This window comes from Rhipicephalus microplus, chromosome 3 (assembly GCF_043290135.1).
Source record: "Rhipicephalus microplus isolate Deutch F79 chromosome 3, USDA_Rmic, whole genome shotgun sequence".
Classification (NCBI taxonomy): domain Eukaryota; kingdom Metazoa; phylum Arthropoda; class Arachnida; order Ixodida; family Ixodidae; genus Rhipicephalus; species Rhipicephalus microplus.
The window spans coordinates 189,881,110-189,898,877 of record NC_134702.1 but is presented as its reverse complement, the minus strand read 5'-3'; the positions used below and the strand labels follow the sequence as shown (position 1 = coordinate 189,898,877).

Genomic DNA, 17,768 nt, shown 5'->3' with positions numbered 1-17,768 from the left:
TGTTTTAGAGAGTCTAGTATATTGGTTTGTCAAGTGCGCCTCTCTCAGCTCCTTGAAGGTGTTCACCATTCCCAAGCCCAAAAGGCGCTGGTTAGAGGTGCTGACAGGAAGGTCGAGGGCGCGCTTGTAGATTTTGCGGAGAATGACTTCGAGTGCATTCTCGTCGGATATGCGTAGGTGGAGGTATGGAGCCGAGTACAGGACTCGGCTGGTTACGAATGCATGCGCCAGCCGCAAGGCATCTTTGCATCGTAACCCCCCGCGCTTGTTGGAAACCCGGCGGACCATCCGGCCCACCTGGTCCCCCACCTTACGCAATTTGGCCAATGTTGTGTCTGCTCTGCGATTTTTGTGTATAAAAAGCCCCAGTACTCTAATCTCATCGCGTTCGGGTATTGGTCTGCTGTGAAGGGAGAGGTTGATCTTTGCGGTGCACTTTGGTGAGGGGCGTATGTGCACGAATTCCGATTTGGACGGGGAGCACTGAAGGCCGCAGCGACGGGCATAGTCATCCACGATGTCCGCCGCTTGCTGCAGGCTTGCCTCCATGTCTCCTGCCGAGCCGTGTGACGCCCATATGGTGATGTCGTCGGCGTACAGCGCATGCTGTATGCCTTCGACTTTCGCCAGCTGAGCGGGGAGTCTCATCATTGCCACATTGAATAGGAGGGGCGAGAGGACCGCTCCCTGCGGAGTCCCTCTCGTGCCTAATCGGTAAGGGCCGTGTTCAATGTCCTGAATCCGAATGTATGATTGTCGGTCAGTGAGGAATTGTTTAATATAGTTGAAAGTGTTTTGGCCGCAATCCACCTGTGAGAGATGTGTTAGAATAATTTCGTGGGTCACGTTATCAAAGGCCCCCTTCAGATCCAAAGCGAGCACAACTTTGTCATTCAGGGGATACTCGACTGGATCGAGGATCTCATGGTCGAGCTGAAGCAAGACATCTTGCGCGGACCGGTGTGGGCGGAACCCGAACATGGTGTCTGCAAATGCATTTTTGCTCTCCAGGAACGCGGACAACCTGTCGCGCACCATCGTCTCCATTAATTTTCCCACACAAGAAGTAAGGGAGATGGGGCGGAGGTTGTCCGTGTTAATGGCTTTGCCCGCTTTGGGTATGAAGGTGACCAGGGCGGTCTTCCACTCAATTGGTAGGCTTGTTTTCCCGATCCAAATGGAATTGATGTAGGCAAGGAGCATGGTGTAGGCCGAGTCAGGAAGACTGGCAAGTAATTTCACGGTAATTTTATCCCTTCCCGGTGCCGTTCCTCGCCTCATTTTTGCTAGGGCTGCCTTCAGGTCGTGTAACTGGAACAGTTGATCCAGCTCCGCGTTCTCGGTACCTGCATACGAGTACGCCGGCCCTTGGGAGTCCTGCTGAGTGCATAGATATTGGTCTCGGAGTTTACATGCCAATTTGGCTGTGTCTCCGTCGAAGCTGTGAAATGCTCGTTGCAGATGCTTTTGTGTCTCTGTTCGAGTTTGGGTCGGATCAATCAAGGCGCGGAAGAGGCGCCAGGTACTCCGGCTGGACATTTGTCGAGCGGCCGTGTTGCAACGGTCCACCCAGTTAGAGTCAGCGAGCTGGGCCGCGTACTCTGCTGCTCGCTGGGTGAGCTCAGCGATGCGAATTTTGAGCTTTCGGTTGTGTTTTTGCCGGCGCCATCGGCGGACGAGGCTGCGCCGGGCCTCCCAGAGGTGAAGGAGATGGTTATCCACCGCCGGAGTCGCCTCGGAGAGTTTAATTTGTGTTTCTGTGGAGCGTAATGAGGAAACCAGTTGCTGGGACCAAGCAAGGTATCCTTGCTCCTCAATGGGTGTCGAATTGGCGTATATTTGCCGAAACTTCGTGTAATCGGGTAATTTTGCCTCTCCGTAGGGTCTTGCCAAAGGGTAGGTGCGAATGGTGGTGTTGAGTATGCAGTGGTCGCTGCCGAGGGTCTCTTCAGTGTTGACCCAATCCGCATACTGAATGTTTTTTGTGAGGGTAAGGTCCGGACATGTGTCCCGGGTCACGGAGTTACCCACGCGAGTTGGGTAGGCAGGGTCGGTGTGAAGAGTTAGGCCCAGCGTGTACATAAGTTCCGCCAATTTACGTCCACGTTTCTCTTCACGTGCATACCCCCAGAGTGTGCTGGGGGCATTGAAATCACCCACAATCACCAGAGGGTCCCTGCCCGCAGCCTTTAAAGCGCGGCTAAAAAGGTCTGCGAATGTAATGTTGCTTAGTTTCGGTGAGCAATAAATGTTGAGCACGTGCAGTGGCGGGTCCTGTTTACGCAGCGGAAGGAGTGTCACCATCACGTACGAGAAAGCTGGCTTAAGGTCGAGATCAACTAGGTTGGCCGTATAATTTTTGTGCACGCAGATGCAAGATAAAGGGTCCTGCTGAAACGTAGTATAGTTTGTGAGTGTGGCAGCACTCCCTGGCTCCTGGAGGGCTACCACAGCAGGAAGGTTTTGAAATGCTGCGAGGAAAAGCCGGAGGTTGGCGCGCTTAGTGTGAGCCTTAAAGCCCCGACAATTCCACTGGGTGATTTGGATGGGAGTGGCCGTATTGGATCGTGGGGACTTCCGAATTCTAAGGGAGCCCGCCATGGTCAGTGGAGTTAACGAGCGATTGCGGTGGCGGTGCTCCCGAGCCAGCACTCGCGGGGAGGGGGGTGTCCTCAATTCCGGAGGCGGAGCAGCTGTCATCATCCTCAAATTCGATCTGTCGTCGAAGCGTTTTAGGGTACCGGCCAGACACGTCCTTAATTGGGCCAGCTCGTTTGGTGAAACGCGCAACTTGTTGGGCTATCAGGGTAGGGATGGTTTCTGTCATTTTAGCAATGGCGGCATTTACAGCCGCTGAGATTTGGGTTTCGAGGACAGTTATACGGCTGTCCATACGGACCTCAAGGGTGTTCACACGAGCCTCGAGTGCGGCAACCGCGTCTGCCGCCCCCGCCCCGGTCTCACTCTCCATTACCTCTACTGCGGGGGGAGGAGGAGGGGAGACTAGTTGGGTCTGTTTGGCCTCGGCTTCCGCTAGTCTTTTCTGTAACGCTTCGATTTGTGCCTGAAGTTTGGCAATAATATTTTGGTCGGCGTTACGCGATGAAGAGGGGATGATAGGGAGGGATGAGGAGGCAGCTCTACCCGTACCACCCACCTGCTTTCCGTTTTTCACGGCGTTGGCCCATGGCCTGGCTTCGCCGCATGGTTGCGCCGTCGGCTGCTTTTCGGTTCCTCCAGTAGGGGAAGCGGGCTTGTCAGTCTTGGCGACTTCCCGACGTGGTGGCTCACTGGGAGTCTGATCTTTGCGTCGTTTCTTGGACGCCCTTTTGGACTTTCTGCCCTGTTGTGCGGCCACCTTGGAATTACGGTACTTGGCCGTACATGCTCGAGAGTTTGTGGCGTGTGCTCCACCACACACAGAACATACGGGTACACATTCATGAGGGGCCCGCACCCCCTCCTCCACAAGCGGAACCTGCTGTCCACACAGGCCACACGTATCCGGTCGTGGGTTGGGACAAGTGTCCATCCGATGGCCTACGACACCGCACTTGCCGCAGGCCGGGATCGTCCGGTAGTAAGGTTTGACCGGGATCAGCATTGCGTCGTAGTGAACAAAGCGTGGCTTCTCCTTGCCGGCGAAGGTTACACGCGCCTTGTTCGATGTGCCAAATTTACGCACCTCGACGATGGTGCCTGACCTCCAGCGTACGCTCTCTCGGAGCGTCTCCGTCGTATCTGTGTTGCGGACTACAATAACTCCGTGGCAGACATTGCTACCATCTTGTCGCAGGTACCCGTTGAGCAGAACCTGCCTGTGCTCGATGTTTACCACGAAGTCCCCGATCATTTTGTCCGCCGTGTCAGGGTCCGGGGTGTAAATCACGATCAAATTTTGCTCTCTCGATGGAATAACCGTCAGCGTCTCAGCTCGCTTGGGCCCGAGGTATGCCTTAAACGCAGTCCCGTACCAGTTCTCTGAAAAAGCATCATGCAATGAGATGCACTCTCGTGGCTTTACGACTATTACATAGTCGTCCGGACTCGGTTTCGGAATCGGGCGAGGCTTCCATTTGGTGAGAAACTTGCCCTTGCGTCCCACAGCGCGCGAAGCGGGAGGCTGCGTCTTGTCAGCTGGCGTGCCGGATGCCGAAACAGCGGCGGACGCCGCCTTCTTGGCGTTGGCTTGCGAGCGGCGTTCCACCGCGTCGTTGAGAGCTTGGCTCCGAAACCTCGGTGAAGAAGCAGAGTTTGGCGTTTCGGAAATCGGAATCGTTTCCCACGTCATGGCATGCGGGTCGTATCCACGCTGCATGAGAGTAGCGTCCATGTTGCCTCGGAAAGCCGGTCCCACGCCGCCGGGCGTTGGCGTCGCCGTTTGGCCTAACGGCATCGCCAACGTGGTCGGGTGATGATCGGCCGTAAAGTTGTCAAAAACGGGCCCACCTGGATGACACTGGTATCCACGTGTTGCCTGTGAGTAGCCGAAACGATTGATGCTGGTCTTGACGGGGTACTGTGAAGTTGCCCGTGGTTCCAGCCGAAAATCAGCGGAGCCGAAGCGCAGCACGTCCTACATCATCGCGCGCTTGCAGCGCCCCCCTAGCTGTCCATGCCGTCCGCCATTATCAACACAACTCGTGCCGCGCCCCCAAGCAGGCAAACGTGTTAAAGGGAATGCGTCACGCTGAGTTCCGGTCCACTCCACCGATTTCGGCGGAGCAGTTTTTCCTGCTCCACGGAGGGACTCCCGCTCTGAATCCCCTCTGGCTCTTTTATTGGAACTTTTGACTCCCGCTCTCACTCTGTCATTGGAACACACTTGCTCTGAAATGAGCAGAAAAACTTGCTCCGAATCCGCCATTGGAATTCAAGCCAGCCAAGCGCATTGTCTTCCCATGAGTGCCGGGCGCCAGTGAAGAGCTCTCCGTGATTCTCTGAAAATCGGGGGTCGAGGTGGTTCGCAAGCCTGCTTCGGTGCTCACACGCTTGCTACCACGACCGAAGGAAGAAGGAACACCAGCGAGTAGTCTGCAAGTTGCCGTGTTCAGAGTGTCCAGCCAGCTACGTGGGCAAAAGTGAATGTTTCCGTTCAGAAAGCCCGTGTAGCGGCCGACAGGCTTGGACTGGCGTTCCTGACCTGGAAGTCGGCTGCTGAGCGCTAACGTGCGTCTTGCCGGGCAGCAATAAACTTCCACGCCCACTCGTTAAGATTAAGCGCGAGACAGATATGTGATTTTCTCTGCGATTCGGCATGCGGTGCGACGATGCGACTGCCAAAGTGGTGACGTTTTGTGACGTATGATAGAGTCGCACCGCCGCATAGCCGGTGCGGCGAGCATCAAACCGTCCAGATATTTTCGTCGCAGCATCGCACCGTTGCATGGCAGCAGCCAATCACAGCGCGAGCATACGAGTGGCGTCATGATGCTCGTGGCGCCATCTCCCTGTTGCCGCTCCCATCACCCGAGGTTCAAGGCTCTAGGCGAGTCGATGGAGCGGTGCAAGCGTGGATTTGCTTGACATCGCGGACTGCGGCGGCGTGACAAACATCGAGTACATTTCCCTGGTGACGTTATATCATTCCGGATTGAATAAAGTGATGCTTGAAGTATGCCTTTTCTGCACGACAACGCACGTTTTAAAACCGCTAGCAAGATCGGAGATCGTGAGCAGCGATGTAAGGTCATTTCGCAGGTAAACATGGCTACCGGCGTCTCTGCGCTGGCTCGCTTCGGTTCCATCTTTTCTCTTCACATCGATGGCATCGATAAAGTAATAATGTATGCTAACGCATTACATACGAGCGCAATGCTTCATAGTGCCCCGCAGGGGCGCCTGCGCAAGTAGGCATTTGGTGTGTAGCGACACCACGGACCCGAGCTAACGGGGGAGTTTCTACTCCCTCCCACGCCTAGCCTTGCGTGGCTTTGCCGTGTCCGGGGAAAAGGGGATCCTGGGGGTTGAGCCGACGCTGGGTGATTGGACCGTTAAGGCCCCCCGGCAGAGGCAACACACCACTTTGGCCCCGGCTTCACTTAGACGGCACCCCTGGGCTGACCCACCCAAGGGAAATAGGCAGTCGCCTTTTCCTATCTCGCTCTCCCTACATCTTCGTCTTTATCTCTTACTATTTATCTGTCCTGTCTTCTACTTTCTTCCGTTTACTTCCAAACTTCCCGGCGGCTAGGGTTAACCCTGTGCAAATAGCCTACCTTGGTCTAGGCACATTGGGTTATAGTGGCGTTGTACGGCAGGCGTCTGCAGGTTTCAGCACCTGCAAACTTGTAGTGTCCCCTCGTTGGGCTCCGTGATGGGTGGCCGCCAACGCTGCTTTACAAAAATAAGACAGGCATGCATAGAGCATTCCCCCTACTGTCTGATCGTACCGGCTTAAAGCGGGTACGCACCGATGATATAAAATTTTTCATTCAGCCAAAAGAAACATATCCTCACTTTCATGTTATGCACTGTGAAAAGACTGAAAAGCAAGCCAGGACCGTCTCTCCTTTCCTAGTTTCTAGATGTCTTACCGAAACTCTTGGCACAGGATACAAGGTAACCAAAATGGCTAGTGGAGACCTTCTCCTCGAAATCCATGACAAAGGACAATTTGAAAAGCTAGACCGTCTTTCAGATTTCGGTGGCATACCAATAACCATAACACCACATAGATAAATGAACACAACTCGCGGAGTGGTATCTGACATGGACTTACTCGACTTGACTGAGACTGAACTTTTGGAGGGGTGGAAAAGCCAAAATGTCACTAATGTACAGACAATCATCATCAGAAGAGATAATAAGGAAACACTGACAAAACACTTAATACTCACATATGCATCCAGTAAACTACCGGAATCTATTCAAACAGGGTACACGAAGACATCTATCAGGCCGTACATACCAAACCCTCGTCGTTGCTTCCAATGCCAGAGGTATGGTCACGGCTCTAAAACCTGTCGTGGTCGCCAGACTTGTACACAATGTTGAGTCCTAGGCCACGTGTCTGAGAACTGCAAACAACCGCCACACTGTGTAAACTGCGAAGATAACCATGCCGCATATTCACGCTCCTGCACATACTAGAAAAATAATTACGTTGAAGGTGAAAGAGAACATTACATTTAAGGAAGCACGGCGAAGAGTCGCTCCATTCTATGGACCTACATACGCTGATGCGGCGCGTCAGGGGGCACCGCCGCACCAGGCCTCGCCACTCCTTCGGCCCGCGCATACCGAGCAGGTGGCTGTGGCACCTGCCCCCAAGGCAGCTGTAGCCCAGGCTACACCGCCTACTCCCCAACAGAGACTGGAGACTCCAGAGTCCTTTGGTCTCAAGGCCTCACCTCACCCCCGCAGGTGCGCCTGCGCAAGTAGGCGTTTGGTGTGTAGCGACACCACGGACCCGAGCTAACGGGGGAGTTTCTACTCCCTCCCACGCCTAGCCGTGCGTGGCTTTGCCGTGTCCGGGGAAAAGGGGATCCTGGGGGTTGAGCCCATGCTGGGTGATTGGACCTTTAAGGCCCCCTGGCAGAGGCAACACACCCCTTTGGCCCTGGCTTCACGTAGACGGCACCCCCGGATTGACCCGCCCGGGGGGAATAGGCAGTTGCCTTTTCCTGTCTCCACCTCACATCTTCGTCTTTTCTCTCACTTTAAGTCTTTCCTGTCCTCTACTCACTTCCACTGACTTTCGTGTTTCCTGGCGGCAAGGGTTAACCCTTTGTGGCTATCCTACCTTGGATACACCATATTCGGTTATAGTGGTGGCGTACAGCTGGCGTCTGTGGGGCCTGTACTCACAGACCCTGCAGCGTCCCCTTGTAGGACTCCTTGGTGGGTGGCTGGCGCCGCTGCCGAAAGTAAGCATTTACATATGGCTTTTTCCTTCCCCCCACTCCCTGATCGCCCTCAGAAAAGAGGGCGCACCGATGACGTTTTCCAGTTTTTCGGTAACCAGAAAGTATTTTTTCCCCGATTCCATGTTATCTACGCTGACACACCCGGCAAATCATTGCGAACAATTTCACCTTTTCTAGTATCAAAGTCTTTGACGGAAATCTTTGGCCCAGGATATAAAGCTTCGAGAATGGCAAGTGGTGACCTCTTGTTGGAGCTCCGCGACCAAAAACAATATGAAAAATTGCCTAACCTTGTGAAATTTGGAGATACCAAATTAATAGTAACCCCACACCGAACCATGAACACCACCCGTGGCGTTGTCTCAAATGATGACCTGTTACGTCTGACGGAGGCTGAACTCCTAGAGGGTTTCAGCCAACAGAATATCACAAACGTAAAACTAATCAGCATGAAGCGTGATGGCAAAGAAGTCCACACTAAGCTAAACACCTGATACTTACCTTCAATTCAAGTGTACTGCCCGACTCCGTTGAGGCTGGGTATATCAAGCTCGAGTGAGGCCATATATACCAAACCCCTCCGATGTTTCAAATGCCAGCGGTTCGGCCACAGTTCACAGAACTGCCGAGGCCGCTTAACTTGCGCGAAATGCAGTGCTGAAGAGCACACATCAGATGCCTGTGAAAACTCTCTTCACTGTGCGAACTGTAGTGGGGAACATGCCGCATACTCGCGGTCATGCCCGTGCTGGAAAAAGGAAAAGGAAATTGTCACAATTAAGGTAAAACAAAACATTTCATTTAAGGAGGCACGAAGGCAGGTGTCCTGCCTACCAGAAACTAGCTTTGCCGAAGTGGCGCGTCGGTTGGCAGCGCCACGACGGCCCCTGGCGCCTGTGGCACACGCGTAGTGAGCCAGCGGTGACGGCATTCGCCCCCTCGGCGGTTGCAGCCAGTGCTGCTCCGCCATCCAAGAAAGACCCACCAACATCTGGGCTGGGGGCTGCGAAGGTCTCGTTTTTTGAGGCGAGGTCCTCAAAACAAATGCAGCGCTCGCAAGAGCGCCTGCCCAGCGCCTCGCAAGAGGCAATGGACACAACACCGAGCGTGAGAGCGCAGCCAGCGCCTAAGGATCGGCGCGACTCCGCCGACCGATCCAAAAAAGAAAAATCTCGCGTCATGGCCCCTGGAAAGGGTCCGTGAGCTAATTTTCCATCCTTGAGCACACAGCACAAAACACATCCAAAATGGACACACAGATCTTACAGTGAAATGTGAGAGGAATTCTCCATAACCTCGATGATGTTAGAGAACTTCCTAATAAATATACTCCAAAGGTGCTGTGTGTTCAGGAGACACATCTCAAGTCCACACAAACAAACTTTCTAAAGCATTATGCCATCTTCCGCAAAGACCGTGACGACGCTGCCGCTTCGTCGGGCGGTGTCGCTATAATAGTTGATAAAGGTGTTGCCTGTAAGCAATTAAACCTCCGAACTTCTCTTGAGGCATATGCTGTCCGAGCAGTGCTGTTCGGGAAGCTACTAACAATTACCTCTATTTACATTCCCCCGTGCTATCAACTTTCAAAGACACAATTTCAAAGCTCCATTGATGAACTTCCTCCGCCATATGTAGTCGTTGGTGATCTAAATGCACATAATCCCCTATGGGGCGACTCCCGTTTAGATGCGCGAAGACGCCTAATAGAACGCTTTCTGTTTCGTCAGGTGCATGTCTACTAAACAAAAAGGAACCAACGTATTATAGCACTGCACATAACACATACTCATCTATAGACCTGAGTTTTGTCTCGAGTGCTATAATTTCATATCTGGAGTGGTTCGTTCTCAAGAAAACTTTTGGGAGTGACCACTTCCTAATTATGTTAAAGTTAACAAAAGAAGATACACGCTCGCCTGACTTTCTTCGCTGGAACACCAATTCAGCCAACTGGGAATTATTTCGAGAAATTACATTTTTAGACGGAGATGATATGCTGATTTTAATATAGACGATGCTGTAGCATACCTAACAGGTTTTAATATTGACGCTGCAGTGAAATGTATCAAGCAGACCAACGGAATGACCAATAAACGTCGCATCCCATGGTGGAACGACGATTGTCGGAAAGCGCGCAATAGACAAAATAAACCTTGGAGACTACTCCGCAATTACTTAACGGCTGAAAACCTCAACAATTTCAAACAGGTTAAGTCCCAAGCCAGAAGTACCCGTCGTCTTGCAAAGAATGAAAGTTGGAATAGGTACATCTCCGGTATAAATTCTTACACCGATGAAACGAAGGTTTGGAATAGGGTAAAGAAGTTAATGGGTCGGGAGTCACACCCCCTACCCTTGGTAAGTAGGATGCCGAGGGGAGAGCCTGGAGGAGCAGGCGGACTGCCTAGGCGAACACTTTGAATACGTCTCGAGTGCATCGCACTACACAGAAACGTTCTTAAGAGTCAAAGAACGCGAAGAGCGGCGACTCCTTCAATCTAAACGTCCCTTCAGGGAGGCTTACAACTGCCCATTTTCATTAGCCGAACTTAAGGCATCTCTTGCGTACTGCAACAACTCGGCGCCAGGTAGCGATCGTATAACGTACGAAATGATCAAGTATCTTCACCCAGAAGCACTAAAAACGCTCCTAACCCTCTTCAATGCCACGTGGGAAGCTAGATATATTCCATTGTCATGGAAAGAAGCGATAGTCATCCCGGTACTTAAACAAGGCAAAGACCCATCCTTGGCCGCCAGCTGCAGGCCAATAGCGTTAACAAGCTGTTTGTGCATACTATATGAGAAAATGTTAAACCGGCGCTTAACCCACTTCCTAGAAAGTAACAGTATACTAGACCCCCTTTAGTGTGGTTTCAGAGAGGGGAGGTCAACAACAGACCACCTTGTTCGCATAGCGACATACATCAGAGATGCATTTATTCATAGGCAATTTGTACTTTCGGTATTCTTAGACCTGGAGAAAGCGTACGATACCACATGGCGATTCGAGATTATTCGCGACCTTGCCGCCATGGGCATCCATGGGAACATGCTAAACACAATTAAAAGTTATCTGTCTTACAGAACCTTTCGCGTAAAAGTGGGAAATGCTCTCTCTAGATCGTTTACCCAAGAGACTGGTGTTCCGCAAGGGGGTGTGCTTAGTTGCACACTCTTGTAAAACTGAACTCCCTGCAGTCAGTCATTCTAAGCACGATGTTTTATTCTGTGTATGTTGATGATGTGCAGATGAGTTTCAAATCATGCAATATGTCTATCTGTGAACGACAAGCGCAGCTGGGAATGAATAAATTCTCTAAATGGGCGGATGAGAATGGTTTTAAAATAAACACCCAGAAAAGTACTTGCGTACTCTTCTCCAACAAACGAGGGGTAATGCCACTTCCAAATATTACGATCAAGGGAGACCAACTCTCTGTGAGAAGCGAGCATAAATTCCTAGGAACCACTTTAGATTCTAAGCTCACGTTAATTCCCCATATTAAACATGTAAAAATGAAATGTCTGAAAGCGATGGACCTCCTAAAGCTCCTATCACGTACAACATGGGGTAGTGATCGGAAGTGTCTCTTGAACTTGTACAAAAGCCTTGTTTGGTCGCGCCTTGATTATGCCTCTATAAATTATCATTCCGCAACGCCATGTGCTCTGAAAATCCTAGACCCCGTTCACCATCTGGGTATCCGACTGGCAACCGGTGCTTACAGGACAAGTCCGATCCAGAGTCTCTACGTAGAGTCGAATCAGTGGTCACTTCACCTACAGCGATCCTATAGCAGTTTCACTTATTTTATAAAGGTAGGCGCAAACATAAAGCATCCTTCTTATTCAGCTATAAACGATATGACCGCTGCCACCCTCTACCATAATCGACCCGCAGCGAGAAAGCCGTTCTCTTTGCGTGTGAGAAGCTTAAGTATAGAAATGGGTGTTCCGCTGCTAGAAATTTGTCCTATGCCGACAACAAAACATTTACCGCCGTGGCAGTGGCAGCTCATACATTGTGACACTTCCTTTGCCGAGATCACTAAACATGCACCAGAAGCACATATTAAAATGCATTTCCGACAACTTCAGTCCAACTACTCATGCGTAGAGTTGTATACTGATGCTTCTAAGTCACATGCAGGGGTGGCTTATGCAGCCGTCGGACCATCCTTCTCGGAATCCGGTGTGCTGCACCCGGAAACAAGTATATTTACGGCTGAGGGATATGCACTATTGTCGGCTGTGAAGCATATACGGAATTCAAACATACAAAAATCTATTATATTGACAGACTCGATGCGTGTCGGAAATGCATTAGGACCCCTTTTCATATTCAGAAATCCAGTAATAATTGAGCTGTATTCCGTTATATGTACAGCGTATATGTCCAACCAGCATGTTACTATTTGCTGGGATCCTGGCCATAGATGCATCGAGGGAAATGTTTTAGCTGACCAAATGGCCACCTCAATTATATTGCGCGCTATTAACCCCACCGCTACTGTCCCTGCAACAGACCTAAAACCCTTCCTACGTAAGAAACTGTAAAACCACTGGCAACGCTTGTGGGACACAGAAATAAATAATAAGCTTCACTTGATTAAGCCGCGGTTGGGTTACTGGCCCTCCGCTACAAGAACACGGCGAACTGATGTCCTATTCTGTCGCCTCAGAATAGGACACACTTATGGTACCCATAGCTTTCTGCTGACTGGGGATGAACCTCCTAATTGTGGTAGATGTGGTGAGAGGCTAACCGTCCTCCACGTCCTCCTGGAGTATCGTGAAGCTGAAAGTTAGAGAAAGAAATATTTTGCTTTAGCATACCGCTATAATCTACCTCTATATCCGATTATGTTTCTCGGTGAAGAGCTGCTTTTTGATGCAAAATCAGTTTTAAGCTTTTTACAGGATGTAGTATTGAATGTTTTTAGCACAACAAGTTCATAGCGCATCCTCGGCTCAGAGGATGCCGCTGTGATAGCAGCTTTTAATGAGCCCAGACCTCCATGCTCTTGTTTTAAGGGCTCTGTCGAGGCACTTGGGCTCCATGCCAAGTTTTTATTTCACATACATATCACTTTTAAACCATTTTATGTTTCCATAGCACACATCATTTGTCATTGCCATAATTTTACAATATATATATATATATATATATATACGCACCTACAGCGACTGTTTTTAGGCCCATTTACAGCCACCGTCACATCTGTTTTATTTACACTGCACATCGCACAGTTCATTATCATCGCTCTGGCGCTGTTTGGCCACATCTGGCCCTTGCGCCAATTAACTCCACTAATCATCATCATCCAGGCACAAGTATCTTCAAGCGGAAGCTTACGCGATACTTGTGGCAGCTAAACACATCAAACAACTACAAATACAAAAAGCAGTAATTTACACAGACTCCCTCAGTGTGGTAACGACTCTGCACAGTCTTAAAAACAAAAAAACCCGGTCCTCGTCTCACTTTACTCCATTTTATGCACACTCTACACACTCAATCAACATGTTGTAGTGTGCTGGGTGCCAGGGCACCGAGAAATTCAAGGCAACGTGAGCGCGGATCAGCTGGCTGCATCTGTCCACAAAAGCACTGCCCCTACACCCATATCAACCCTGGCCCTTGATCTTAAGCCGTCTCTCAAACGAAACCTCAGGGTATACTGGCGCAGCAAGTGGGATACACACACACAAAACAAACTACACATTATTAAGCCACACCTTGGTCAATGGCTGCCAGTATCAAAATCGCGTCATACAAAGGTAATACTGACGAGACTCAGGATAGGACACACATACACGACACGCATATCTTTTGTCCGGTGGCGATCCACCATTGTGTGACAGATGTGGTGAAGCATTGACAGTCCTTCACTTGTTAATTCAGTGCAAACACTTAGAATCTCTAAGAAAACAGCATTTCTGTTACCGTACCGACAACATATACCATTACACCCTGCAATGTTCGTTGGTAGGGAACCGCTTTTTTGTCATAAATATTTGTTAGCGTTTTTAAAAGAAATTCACAATATTCATATCATATACCCGGGCATTCCGTAGCATGACCTCTCCACTGAGGATTTCGCTGCGGTGGCTACACAACAAAGCACTTGCCTCATGGCCCTTGGACGCAAGGGTACGAACGAGTGAGGCACTTGTGCTAATGCCATACATTTCGCCATCGTTTTTATTATCACCAACTTTTGTCATCTATTCGCACCACACACACCTTTCACGGCATGGTCATGATTTTATTACTTGTATGTTTTTGCCCGTCTTACTGCGAGGAATTTTATGGCCCTTATACAGCCGCTAATCACAATCATTGTCCACATTCCTTATCCCATGAACTGCCGCTCTTTGGCCATCAAATTGCCCTTGCGCCAAAAGCACGATATATCATCATCATCAGGCCTCACGTCACCAGGCGAGGCCCGAAATTCGAATTAACATCCAGGCATCCAGGCATCCGAGGAGGCAATGGGTACATCGGTACCCTTGGTGCCGAAAGAGCGGCATGGCTCCTTGGAGCGCGCCAAGAAAACAAAAAAGCAGATAACAGGGCCTGGTGATGGCCCTGTTAAGTGAACTCAAACTCCCTGTCTAAACAGCCACTCGCTTTTCGTACACACAGCACTATTTTACATTCACCATGAACACTCAATTTATACAATGGAACGTCAGGGGTCTTCTCGGAAACCTTGACGACATCCAAGAACTCTTACACGAACGCTCACCAAAAGTGCTGTGTGTACAAGAAAAACACCTTAATTTAAAACACACAAATTTTCTTCGTAAATACGTTATTTTCCGAAAAAACCGTGTTGATGACATGACATCATCCGGAGGTGTTGCCATCATAGTGAATCAAGGAATTGCATGCACACACTTACAACTCCAAACATCCCTTGAGGCAGTGGCTGTTCGAGCGGTTCTTTTTGATAAACTGATCACAATCTGCACTATTTACATTCCTCCTAGCTATCAGCTGCAAAAACGTGATTTACACTCCCCAATTGATGAACTTCCGGAGCCTTATGTTCTCTTTCGAGACTTTAATGTGCATAGCAGGCTATGTGGTGACTTGGTATGACGCGCGAGGTCGACTGATCGAACAGTTCCTTATCTCGTCGAGCGCGTGTCTTCTAAATCGAAAAGAACCAACCTATTATAACCTCGCTAATAACACCCACTCCTCCATAGACCATAGAGGCACAAGATCTCCATCTCTTGTGCCTCTACTCCAGTGGAAAGTCCCCGCAGGGGCGCCTGCGCCATAAGGCGTTTGGTGTGTAGCGACACCACGGACCCGCGCTAACGGGGGAGTTTCTACTCCCTCCCACGCCTAGCCGTGCGTGGCTTTGCCGTGTCCGGGGAAAAGGGGATCCTGGGGATTGAGCCGACGCTGGGTGATTGGACCGTTAAGGCCCCCCGGCAGAGGCAACACACCCCTTTGGCCCCGGCTTCACGTAGACGGCACCCCTGGGCTGACCCACCCAGGGGAATTCGGCAGTCGCCTTTTCCTATCTCACTTTCTCCCTACATCTTCGTCCTTTGTTCTCACTTTACATCTTTCCTGTTCTCTGCTCTCTTCAATTTACTTCTGTTTTTCCTGGCGGCAAGGGTTAACCTTGTGTGGCTATCCAAACTAGGGTAAACCATATTGGGTTATAGTAACTGCGTACTGCTGGCGTTGCGCAGACATGCCCACATGCTCTGCCACGTCCCCTTGTTGAACTCCGTGGCGGGTGGTAGGCGCCGTTACCGAAAAATACACATTTCCCATGGGATCCTCAACCCCCTCTCTAACTGATCGTGCCTCGAAAAGGGTACGCACCGACGCAGCTTCACTACTTTGGCCGAAAAACAGAGAAACTTTCCCAAAAATACCATGTCCTCCACTGCGAACAATCATCCACAAAAGCTAGAGCGATCTCGCACTTCCTTGTGGCCAACTGCTTAAGAGAGACAATTGGAACCGGCTATAAGGCCACGAAGATGGCAAGTAGAGTTCTGCTTCTCGAAATAAAAGACAAGGAACAGCACAATAAACTCTCGCATCTTGTAGCCTTTGGTAACATCCCCGTCTCTGTAAGCGCACATCGTACCATGAATACAGTGAAGGGCGTGGTATCGAACGAAGATTTGATGACACTGAGTGAAGAAGAGCTTCTTGATGGATGGAAGGACCAAAATGTAATACATGTCCAGCGCATCAAAATCAAACGTAACAACAACGAAATAGCAACAAAGCACTTAATATTCACCTTTAACTCAACCACTTTACCTGAGTCTCTCGAAACTGGTTATATAAAACTCCATGTCCGACCCTTCACTCCAAACCCGTGGTGTTGTTTCAAATGCCAGCGATTTGGTCATGCATCCCAGAGCTGCCGAGGGCAGCTGTTCTGTGCTAAGTGTGGCACTACCGGCCACAGTGCTGATGAATGTAGTCATGATGAGGTCCTCTGTGCTAACTGCGAAGGTAGTCACCCCGCATACTCCAGAGCGTGCCCAGCCTGGAAAAAAGAAAAAGAAATAATAGCTATAAAAGTAAAGAAAAATATCACATTCAGGGAAGCAAGACAACGGATGTCGGTAACATTGGCACTAAAAACACCTTTCGCCGAAGTGGTGCAACGAAGGGCGGCACTACAAAGGCCCTTGGCAGTTGCCCGGACCGCGCCTAGCGTACCGAGGCCAACGCCACAAGCCTCTACGGCTGGAGCAGCCAGCGCTGCCCTGCCCACACTCAGCCTGTCCACACCAGTGACCTCTACAAGCTCTGGCAGCAGCCAGGGCAATCACGAGGCCAAGGGGGCTTTATCGACCCCAAGCTTGGTGGGGACAAAGACTTCGTCGATCGAGGCGAAGTCGAAGCGACGCACAGATCGCTCTGTAGAGCGGGCGTCCAGTGCCTCGCAAGAGGCTATGGACACCAGTTCAAGCCAAACGGTGCAGGAAGTGCCGAAGGAGCGGCGAGCTTCTCTCGACCGCGCCAAAAAGGACAGAACACCGATTACAGGGCCTGACAAAGGCCCTGTAAAATGAGCTAATCTCCGTCTTTTCTGCACACAACACTTCTTCCTCCTTTTTTCCCACTATGGACAACATCATACAGTGGAACGTGAGGGAAATACTTAAAAATTTAGATGACGTCCAAGAACTTCTGAGTGAGTTCAATGCGAAAGTGCTATGTGTGCAAGAAACGCACTTAACTCCTAAGCACAAGGACTTCCTACGACAATATATTATTTTCCGAAAAGACCGGGAGGATGCTGTCGTACCATCTGGCGGTGTAGCCATTATAGCTGATCTTAGTATAGCATGCCAGCATTTGAAGCTCCAAACGGCCCTTGAGGCAGTGGCCATTCGAGCTGTACTTTTTAACAAACTCATTACCATATGTTCTGTGTACATACCACCGCATCAACAGCTACACAGACGTGATCTATAATTATTAATAGATGAACTCCCAGAGCCGTTTCTGGTTCTAGGTGATATTAATGCACACAATGTCCTGTGGGGCGATGCTCACTGTGATGCGCGAGGACGTCTCATTGAGCAGCTCCTTTTCTCTTCTAGTTTATGTCTTTTAAATATAAACGAGCCTACGTATTTCAGCTGTGCAAACAACACATACTCCTCTATATATCTTAGCATTTCATCACCGTCCCTTTTACCTGTTTTTAAGTGGAGCGTTCTTAAAACTTCTTAAGGGAGTGATCACTTCCCAATCATCCTGAGTGCGCCGAACAAAGATCAAGTACCCCCGCAGGTTCCTCAATGGAAGGAAGATTGACTCAGCTGATTGGGAAGGGTATAGAACTTTTACACACATGACATGGAGTGAGCTGTCTGCCCTGACCATAGATG

At 50.2% G+C, this 17,768-nt stretch overlaps 1 protein-coding gene across 1 annotated transcript in view; it reads right to left on the bottom strand.

Moving 5' to 3' along the window:
• The window catches only part of LOC142802663 (uncharacterized), a 50,264-nt gene that overhangs the window by 16,255 nt on the left and 16,241 nt on the right, over positions 1-17,768 (bottom strand). The window contains exon 2 of the mRNA XM_075887641.1: positions 2,742-4,519. Coding sequence (XP_075743756.1) covers positions 2,742-4,519 — 1,778 coding nt within the window. The remainder of the gene's footprint in view (positions 1-2,741; positions 4,520-17,768) is intronic.